This window comes from Salvelinus alpinus, chromosome 24 (assembly GCF_045679555.1).
Source record: "Salvelinus alpinus chromosome 24, SLU_Salpinus.1, whole genome shotgun sequence".
NCBI lineage: Eukaryota > Metazoa > Chordata > Actinopteri > Salmoniformes > Salmonidae > Salvelinus > Salvelinus alpinus.
In genome coordinates this window covers 18,358,926-18,369,856 of record NC_092109.1, presented here as the reverse complement: position 1 = coordinate 18,369,856, position 10,931 = coordinate 18,358,926, and the positions used below count along the sequence as shown (strand labels likewise).

Here is a 10,931-nt window from a genome sequence, read left to right as displayed (position 1 = left end):
ACAGTAATAAGTTATAGATATGTTATTCTCATTGAAAGCAAGTCTAAAAAGCGGTAGATCAGCTGAAAATACAATATTTTGGGCTCTGGAAAATATATTTCACAGATGGTACAATGACTATCTACACTGTACTTCCTTGTTTTGTCACATAAACTGAAATTAAGCAAACTTGTAGAATTTTAGCAACCAGGAAATGGTGGAACGATTTCTGCATAGTGCACCTTTAAAGAGAATGAGCACAAGTGCATCAATACTTCTTATACGTTCCTTATGGTCACAAGGCCGCAGAGCCAGACGGATTACCAGGATGTGTTTTCACTGACATTTTCAACCTCCCTGTCCGAGTCTGTAATGCCAACATGTTTTAAGCAGACCGCCATAGTCCCTGTGCCCAAGAACACTAAGGTAACCTGCCTAAATGACTACAGACCCATAGCACTCACATCTGTAGCCATGAAGTGCTTTGAAAGACTGGTCACAGCTCACATCAACACTATTATCCCAGAAACCCTAGACCCACTCCAATTTGCATACCGCCCTAACAGATCCCCAGATGATGCACTCTATTGCACTCCACACTGCCCTTTCCTACCTGGACAAAAGGAACACCTATCTGAGAATGCTATTCATTGACTACAGCTCAGTGTTCAACACCATAGTGCCCTCAAAGCTCATCAATAAGCTAAGGACCTGGGACTAAACACCTCCCTTTGCAACTGGATCCTGGACTTCGTGACGGGCCATCCACCAGGTGGTAAGGGTAGGTAACAACACATCCGCCACGCTTATCCTCAACACAGGGGAGGTCAGAGACCTGGCCGTGTGGTGCCAGGACAACAACCTCTCCCTCAACGTGATCAAGACAAAGGAGATGATTGTGGACTACAGGAAAAGGAGGACCGAGCACGCCTCCATTCTCATCGACGGGGCTGTAGTGGAGCAGGTTGAGAGCTTCAAGTTCCTTAGTGTCCACATCACCAACAAACTAACATGATCAAAGCACACCAAGACAGTCATGAATAGCACACAACAAAACCTATTCCCCCTCAGGAGACTGAAAAGATTTGGCATGGGTCTTCAGATCCTCAAAAGGTTCTACAGCTGCACCATCGAGAGCATCCTGACTGGTTGCATCACTGCCTGTTATGGCAACTGCTCGGCCTCCAGCCGCAAGGCACTACAGAGGGTAATGCGTACGGCCCAGTACATGGGGCAAAGCTTCCTGCCATCCAGGACCTCTATACCAGGTGGTGTCATGCACCCAAAAATTGTCAAAGACTCCAGCCACCCTTTTTGTTAGTTTAAAAAAAAAGTTTAAAAATGTAAGTGCATTGTTGGTTAGAGGCTTGTAAGTAAGCATTTCACTGTAAGGTCTACACCGGTTGTATACGGCGTATGTGACTAATACAATTTTATTTTATTTTATTTGAATGTTAGAAAACCTCACCTGTTCACCTGAAGAGATTGTCCTGAGTCGCAGTTGTCTTGATTGTGTTGTTCACTACTCAACAACACACCTTGCAGTGTCTCCACCATTCACTTCTCAAACCCCTCCGAGCCTGACAACATTTTATCCCTCAAGCGAACCTTGTTCAACCACAACAGATTTAGCATACTAGTGCCTGTGTTAAAGATTACAGTAAGAAGCAGAAATGCTGCAAATCAGTCGTTATGTAGTGGGTTTGATTGCGGTGATGTCTGATGTTCTCCTCCAACACAATAAAAGTGATAAGCATTTCACGACATACCATGAAGACGTGTTGTGTTAACAAAATGTTACGTCAAAGTCAGATTCATTGAGTAAAATACAAAGCCAGTAGGCATGTACAGTATGTGAATAAAAGGTTGAAATGTGTTTTCCCAAACCGTTCCAAACACAACCGTTCCAAATCTGTTATTCCAAACTATTTCAAACACGAGGCAAACTCAATAAAGACACAATAGCAGTTGAATAATTGTATATCTCTTTATACACTGAGTGTACAAAACATTAAGAACACCTTCCTAATATTGAGTTGCCCCCCCACACATGGATGCTGGCCCACGTTGTCTCCAATGCTTGTTGTTTCCAATGCTACCCACAGTAGCATTGGCACCTACTACTATACCCCATTCAAAGGCACTTAAATATGTTATCTTACCCATTCAACATCTGAATGGCACACATACACAATCCATGTCTCAATTGACTCAAGTCTTAAAAATCCTTCTTCAACCTGTCTTCTCCCCTTCATCTACACTGATTGAAGTGGATTGAACAAGTGACATCAATAAAGGATCATAGCTTTCACCTGGATTCGCCTGGTCAGTCTATGTCATTGAAAGAGCAAGTGTCCTTCATGTTTTGTACACTCAGTGTACAGTCCCCAACCTAATCCAAAATGTGAATTTGTTCTTAAGCAATTAGTAGCTCAAATCCAACACTTTCTTGTACAATTCAATACATTTGCAAATTCTTTAGTTAAACAATTGTTAGATTTATAAAAAATCTTGACTTTTATTTTTCTTCTGGGTGCTAGCGTCTTGGAGGTGGCTGTCCTCTCCCCCGTCCTCGCCCTGGTCCCCCTCCTGGCCCCTGCTGACCATTTCCAGGCAGAGGTCCAGGCCCCCGGGCACCCGGTGGGCGGGTCACTGCGCCTCGAGCGTTGGGATTTGGTGATGACAGGGACACGTCTTTCTGCAGGTTCACATCCTTGCCTGCAGTTCCTGGCCTCACCTTTGTAGACTTTCCACCTTGGTCTGCTTTATTGTCTGGTCAGGGAAGACATAGGGGGAGTGCATTGGCTCAAAGTCTAAACAAGTACAGCCATATTTTTGCTCATGCAACCTGGACATAACATAGTAAATCCAGGACTCTCCAATTAGTATGATATGTTATGTTTTGTATGGTTTTTCTATTAATTTGTGGATGTCCATCATCCATTTCGTATGATATGTTACGAATTACAAATTGCACATTGTACAATATGTTACGAATTTGCTAAACTTATGATATGATACGAATTCCAATTTGTGGTGGCTAACATTATCTAGGTGGCAAGGTGGTTAACGCTAACGTTGGCTAGGTGGCTAGAGTTAGCTATGGTTTAGGGGTTAAGGTAAGGGTTAAGGTTAGGGGTAGGAGTTAAGTTAAAGGGTTAAGGTTAGGGAAATGGCTAGCTAACATGCTAAGTAGTTGCAAAGTAGACAACAGTTGTAAGTAGTTGCAAAGTTGCTAATTAGCTAAAATGCTACATTCGTCCGAGATGAGATTCGAACATGTAACCTTTGGGTTGCTAAATGTTTGCATTATAAACCTACCCATCCACCCCAACCAACCATCCTATTTTTGTTTTTGCCTTAAGTAACTTTCTGTTTTATGTAACCATACCAAACAGAACATATCATATTAATTTGAGTGTCCCCGGAGTTACGTTTACCATGTTACGTCTAGTCTATGAGACCAGGCTGGCTCATGATATCATTGATTTCAGCCATATTTAACATCAGGTCAAACAAGATCACCTGCGTTGCACTATCGGAGCTAAGGTTTCATACACATTTAACGTGAAGGTATGATGCTCACCTGCACCTGTCTCTGGTGGGGGAGCTGGGGGCAAGAGAGAGCGGTTGGGGAGCAGGTCCTCCAGGTCCTTCATGACCTGGTCTGTGCTTTCAGTGTTGTTCCTCCTGTTCTTCTCCTCATCTCTTGCCTAAAGAGAGACAGAGAGTGTGTGTTTGTGTGTGTTTGTGTGAGTGATAGATAGATGAAAGATAGATATATACATGTAGATAGATAGATGATAAGGAGCAAGTGAGTATTATTTAAATAACAGTCAAAAGTTTTTTGAACACCTACTCATTCATTTTTTTAAACTATTTTCCACATTGTAGAATAATAGTGAAGACATCAAAACTATGAAACTGTTGGAAAAGCATTCCAGGTGAAGCTGGTTGAGAGAATGCCAAGAGTGGGCAAAACTATCATCAAGGCAAAGGGTGGCAATAAAATATATTTTGATTTGTTTAACACTTTTTGGTGACTACATGATTCATATGTGTTATTGCATAGTTTTGATGTCTTCACTATTATTCTACAATGTAGAAAATAGTAAAAAAAAATAAAGACCCTTGAATGAGTAGGTGTCCAAACTTTTGACCGGTAGTGTGTATATTAACCACATAACATTTTTACGTGAGACTGAATTAATTCGAAAAACCCTCAGACTCACCATCTGCATCTTCTTCTTCAGCTCTGCGTTGGCATGTTGGTACGCCTCAGATACCGAGTTCAAATAGTAGATAGCCAGTCTGTGGGGAAGTACATATCCATCTGTTTACAAATGTAGATATGCAGTATCCTAATATATATATATATGTGTGTGTGTGTGTGTGTGTGTGTGTGTGTGTGTGTGTGTGTGTGTGTGTGTGTGTGTGTGTGTGTGTGTGTGTGTGTGTGTGTGTGTGTGTGTGTGTGTGTGTGTGTGTGTGTGTGTGTGTGTGTGTGTGTGTGTGTGTGTGTGTGAACGTGTGTGTGAACGTATGTGTAGCTATATACTTTTCTACTCACACCATCAGTAGCACAGCTGGTATAATGAGGCCAGGGTTGGCTGCATAGCCCATCAGTGTTCCCAGAAAGGCAGGCAGGTCCAGGTCTATCGTCTCCATGATGACATCAAACATCTTGGCCTTCCCACTGTGGAGATCACATATTGTGTGAGTCTGTATTTGTGATTTTTTTGTGTGAGTATGTAGCTACAGGTATGTGTCCTGACATATTGTATATTGTTCGTCTGTGTTTATGTGTAGAGATGTGAGTGCATTTGCAGGGATTCTCCTCTGTGAATGTGTATGTCCTACAGAACAGTAAACATGCCTGTGTGTGTTACCTGAATGGCCCACAGTCAAAGGAGGGTGGCAAAGTCATGATGGTGTAGACCACAGGCAGTAGACTGAGAAAGAGGATGAGAAGGAGGAGGCCCATGTAGAAGTTGTTGGATTTGGAGGCTTTGAAGACCCTCTCATGGGGCACGTTAGTGGCCATTACGGCCCAGCACTGGTAGTACATGGAGGAGAGGAGACGCAGGACGTTTATCCCTACCAGCCCTGGAGCATAGAATGCACCCATCCTGAGAAAAAAAAAAAAAAGAGAGAGAGAGACACAGAGAGAGACACACACACACACACACACACACACACACACACACACACACACACACACACACACACACACACACACACACACACACACACACACACACACACACACACACACACACACACACACACACACACACACACACACACACACACACACACACACACACACACACACACACACACACACACACACGATCAGCAAAGGGAATATACTACATGAGTTCTATAGTTCTACAACCAGAATAGAAATATCTCTTACCAGATCATTCCTTGGTTGAAGACCAGACCAAGAACGTTGCCACTGATGTCAAACTCTCCATACGATGGCTAGAGAGGGAGAGACAATCCATATCACAAACAGTGGTTCAAACTTCTGCCTGGTAACAAAAATGTAGACCTCTAGAACATCCCCGCCAATGGACAAGATAAGACATTTGTAACAATGACCAGTGGAGCACGTACATATGTGGCTTCGAGGTCCCAGCACCAGCAGTAGTTGAGGAACCTGACAATGACAGCCCGCGCAAAGTCACCAATCAGGATGGTCAGGTAGGTCACCTGGATGTCTGAAACGGTCAGCTTCACAAACTCCTGTCGCATGATGAACATCACAGACAGGGCTTCACAAAGGTACATTGCATACAACAGAAACAATGACCATATCACACCAGAGATGAGGATATCAGTAAGGTGTCAGTACTATGCCGACGGCGGTCTCCCAGCATGGCCCCCTGATGACATCAGAGGGGTCCATGGGGGGTGGGGTGGTGTCCGTGTCATTGTTGTAGAGGGTGAAGTTAGCGTAGTATTCCTTCTGGGCCCAGATGGACGCATTCCTAATGGACACCTCCTCCTCAAGCTGAGGGGAAGGAAGGAAGTCATCGAATCACAGGTCATCCATTACAATGCACTACCCATTCATCCCAATGACAATGCATCTCTCTGAGGAACATCAGTCCTAAGAGTATGAAACCAATCCCTCACTACAGGATGCACTGCGTTGTTTACAGAATACGTAACTCAACCGTCCCAGTATTAAACCTTATCCTTCTCATTGACCCTTTCTTATTATCCCAAAAAGGATCCTGTAATTCCGCTCTCAGTGTAGATTTAAGATGAACAAGAAAGAGCTAACGTCTGGTAGTGGCCTAAAGTAGTGTGAGGCAGCCTTACAGTACCTTGTTGTTGACCTCATCAAACAGGGCAAACAGGAAAGTGTAGAGGTTTCCCAAAAAGAGGGCAAAGATGCGCCCCAGCTGCCATTTGAGGGCGATCCGGGGGTGGTACTCCTCCAGCTCAGCAATGGTCTCAAACAGGGGAGGACACACCAGGCCCAACAGGGACATGATGAGCTCCAACTACACAGTGGGACAATGGGAGGAATCATACCATCTCTCCACTACACCACCACTTTACACAACACCATATGATCAAACATATTTCGGTGATGAAATAGAGAGGGAAGTTTGTTTAGTCATTAATGAATGAGATAAAGAACATGCTACACTATTATGACATAATATCACTATAATTTATTCCAAGTAGAAACTGATTCCATTGGTTTCAAAGGATGTACATGGCATCAACACCATTCTCCAAGCATTACCTCGTTTTTCTCGTACCAGCTCAGGTCGTCCCTGTTGGCAAATTCCTGGGACCTTTTCACCACAAAGAAGATGAGGTAGCCACTTCCTCCCAGGCAGCAGATGATCATGAAGTTGGCCAGCACACGCAGGAACCTCCTCAGGTGGATGTTCTCATCCTTTTGGTTCTCCTGCTCATCCACGATGGACTCCTGCACTCAGACAGACAGAAAGACAGTTAGATTATGGGCCACTAACATGTTTAAGTGGTGCTGTGTAATTAGTGGGAAATAATATATGTAATTATATTGGATTGAATACAGTAGAGAATACTCAGAAGAACATCATTCAAAAGATCAGACATTGTGATGAAGTTGCGAAAATAGAACACGTCTCCATGGTTACCTTGAAGCTTGTGGTGATGGAGGCGTACTTGTTGTCAGCCGTCTCGGCGTTGCCGATGAGGTAATCCCAGCTGGTGAACATCTTCCAGGCAAAGGTGAACTCCCCGTCATCTCCGTCCCCTCCCCCCACGTCAGCATTCTTAGCCATTCTATCAAAACATATATGAATGACAGTGGGGAAAGGCCGTCATCCAATTTCAGATCAAACACCATGAACAAACAAAATGATTTGTATTTATTTGTTTATTTTGATCCCCATGAGCTTTTGCAGAAGCAGCAGCTACTCTTCCTGGGGTCTATCTTGATGTGTTAAGCTGTGTTTGACATATGTGTGACATGGGATCATATTTTATAAGTGGGGGATTGGGTGGTGACTCACGTTCGTATCACCACCATCAGGCTGTAGCCAAAAGTCCCCACTCCTACCATGAGGTAAGACAGCGGGAGGCGGAACTTCAGCAGCCCAATGGTCCTCTGGTTGTTGTAGTAACCATAGAAGAGGACTGAGTATTTGCAATATCCCTGAGAGAGAAAGAAGTGATTGCAAGTGATGAACTGCGCTCTTATAGTGTACCAATAAACTGTGTCTTCTGATCTTCACGGGTGTCTCCAGACCCATGCTGATCATTTAAATAGTACAGTATGAAATATCATCACATCATATGAGCCTGAACTCTTTGATATGGTAATATTTGATAGGCTTTCATGCAGAGTAAATAGAGGGTAGCCTATCTCGACTGCATGTTTTAACCCACGTTGAAGTCCATGAGGACAGAGTAGTCTTGAGCAGTGGGCTGCTCAGCTCTGGGCACTGTCTTTCTGGGAATGGATCCATACGGAAGTCCCATCAGAACCTGGAGCCATAAAACATTTAAATAATGATTGATAGACTGCTAGAGTATACATTAGAGTTGTATCTATGTGTTAAAACTCTTTGTGAGGCGGTTTTACCTCTGGGATCACAACCAGTCCGAAGGTTAAGCCAAAGAGGACCATGTTCATGCCATACATCCAGCGCAGGAAGATGAAGTAGGAAGCAACTGAGGACCCAAAGTGACCTGAGGGGAGAGAAGTGACCTATAGGGTTTCTTCACTAGGTTGTAGTGATCAGCTGTCATTCAACTGGCCTTTGTCAATCAGCTCAGTATATTACTTTATCTTGTGTCGTGACCTGTGTTCAGGAATATTTTCAGTATTTTGGTGTTTCGAAAGTGTGGGGTATCAGGTAACTCACTTTCAACCTCTTTTATCTTTCGTTCCCATGGTATGCAAGTCGTTTTGAAATTTTCAAAATCTCTTTGGAATTTGATCCATTTCTGGCGAAAAAGAAAGACAATCATTTTTATAGCCTCGTATTTTGACAACCACAAAAAGCTAAGTGGCAGAAAATCATATATTGTGCTCATGGTTCCATACCTTCGTCATCATGACTTTATAGGCATAAAACTTCCTGCCTTTTCCTTTTCCCAAAGCCCCTTCAAATTTATCCACAAATTCTTGACATTCTCTGAGAACAAATCATAAGGTTAGCAACAGAACAGCTACAGTCAAGCTCAAATAATTTGATAAAATTAACAAAATATGAAAATAATTCTGACAGGAGGTGTAGAACATACTTTAAAATGGGGTACAAAAACACAGCTATGATCAATGAATAGAGCTAATTATTATCTGAAAGTGTATCTCAACTTCATCCTGTCCAATGACAGCATATGTCATATTTCCAGTAGCCTATGCAAGTGCAATCAGTCAACTCGTTCATTACTTCAGATGTACCAGCCTCCTCTTCATTCGCCAGGGCTTGTTCCTCATAATAGCTATGACCTTCTTCTTCTCCTCCACCTCCTCCTTCAGTCGTTCCATCTCTCCCTCTGACATGGACTCTTCCTCTGAGTCTGTGTTAGAGTCTGTGTCTGAGCTGGGAGTTAGATAGAAGATAGTATAATACAGTTAAATAAGGTATTTGACCCGTTATTTTGATTCCTGTGCTGTTTAGTACTACGTTTAGAATCTTGGGCCCTGATTTCCACTCAAGATACCTGCTCTCTTTCTTCTTCTTCTTCTTCTTGTCCTTCTCGTCTTCCTTCTCCTTTCCTTTGCCCTTCCCTTTGGCATCTCCTTTCTTATCTTTGGTCTCCTCTTCTTTCCCCTTCTTTCCCGTGGCTCCCTTCTTGTTTCTCTTGTTCCCCTTCTCCTCCTCGCTGTCCTCGTCACTGTCCTGGGCCTTTCCTCCTTTCTTTTTGTTTGCTGCTCCTTTATTTGCTGCTCTTCCTTGTCTTCTCTTAGGGGTGTCATCCTCACTTTCATCGTCGGTGTCACGTGACTTAGCACCTTTCTTCTTATTGGCTCCTCTGCGGTTTCTGGGGGCCTCCTCTTCCTCCTCGTCCTCATCATCCTCATCAGCTGGCTTTTTGCCCCTGCCGCGGGCTCCTCCTCTGCCAGCTGCCGGTCTTCTGTTCCCTCTCCTTCGACTGGTGTCATCTGTATATATATACACGCACGCACACGCACACACACACACACACACACACACACACACACACACACACACACACACACACACACACACACACACACACACACACACACACACACAAATGTATGCGCGAGAACACACACACAACAGCTCAACACATGCAGAAATATACACTTTTAGCACAATGTAAAAAAATACACTAATACAGATAGAGCTGAAGCTTTTTAAATATCAGGTCAATTCTAACAACCGGTGTCAGTAGCTGTCCTCCTTCTTCACAGAGAAAGACACCACTATAAGCTCTGCTTTATACGGGTCAGGTGAGAACTCATCTCCGCTTACCCTCACTGTCACTCACGTCCCCATCGATCTCGATTCCAACTGAATGACAACGCAAACAAATAAATGTCCACCACTCATTCAAACATCTCTAAAATGGCCCAGCATGAATCTATAAAGGAATTTTGCATTTGCATCTCATATAAAGTCTTTATATCACCTCAAAGCCAGAGCATAAAAACATTAACAACTGAGATTCTGAATCCCAACTCACCATCCTCAATCTTCGCCGCCACATCACTCTTCCTAGGCATGGTGGTTGGCGTGAGATATTCCCTGAAGGTACTGGGACTTTAACTGGACTGAATGCACCAACCCCTCCCCAGGTACACAGAGCCAGAGCTCTACCGGGACCTGTACCTCGCTCTAGTAACTAACTCCCCATCACTATGACAACTACAGCATGTGACCTGCCTCCATAGGTGTTATATTGTTTCTGGTAACAAAAACATGATATCATAGCTGCAGACATCAAGGAGTGTGTAACTTAATCACAGCAACAACAACAAAAAAGTTCCAGCATGATCTGGTGTTGGTTTTCTTAAATAAAACCCAGAGAACCCCCATAGGGAACCTGAGGAACCATTTCAGTGGACAGCATCTGTGTCAGACAGAAGGTTACGGGAGTGGACCTTCTCTACGGTCCATATAGCAGCAGAAGGACAAGGACATTTAAACAGTTAGAGACACTCTCACTCGTCTGGACATCAGACACCATGACCACACACAGACCAAGACGAACAGCCTTAAAGATTTAATGAAGGTTTAGGTTTCCTTTTCAAGACCCATTAGGCAAACCTCATACACATTAGACACATCTTACACATTACATTTGCTATTGATACAATGCCTACAGAATATTGGAGAGCTATTGCCCACAATGACGGTGTGAGAATGTACAGCGGTTTGTGTAGTAACACATACAGTACACACACAAAGATACAGAGCGCACACCGCTGAGCCTGTCGGCCCCCATTAAATAATGAAGAG

The 10,931-nt window shown here is 43.6% G+C and overlaps 1 protein-coding gene across 1 annotated transcript; it reads right to left on the bottom strand.

Moving 5' to 3' along the window:
- Positions 1 to 2,006: 2,006 nt before the first annotated feature.
- tmc2a (transmembrane channel-like 2a) lies at positions 2,007 to 10,195 on the bottom strand. Its single transcript, XM_071363204.1, has 20 exons — positions 10,156 to 10,195; positions 9,945 to 9,983; positions 9,166 to 9,613; positions 8,892 to 9,044; positions 8,543 to 8,633; positions 8,361 to 8,442; positions 8,078 to 8,184; positions 7,882 to 7,980; positions 7,506 to 7,648; positions 7,128 to 7,275; positions 6,746 to 6,934; positions 6,318 to 6,497; positions 5,840 to 5,998; positions 5,602 to 5,730; positions 5,399 to 5,466; positions 4,869 to 5,108; positions 4,550 to 4,675; positions 4,212 to 4,290; positions 3,566 to 3,692; positions 2,007 to 2,751 (listed from the first exon to the last, which is right to left on the bottom strand). Exons 1-20 carry the CDS (start codon positions 10,193 to 10,195, stop codon positions 2,516 to 2,518), a joined length of 2,883 nt encoding a protein of 960 aa, XP_071219305.1. The 3' UTR covers positions 2,007 to 2,515.
- Positions 10,196 to 10,931: the final 736 nt, after the last annotated feature.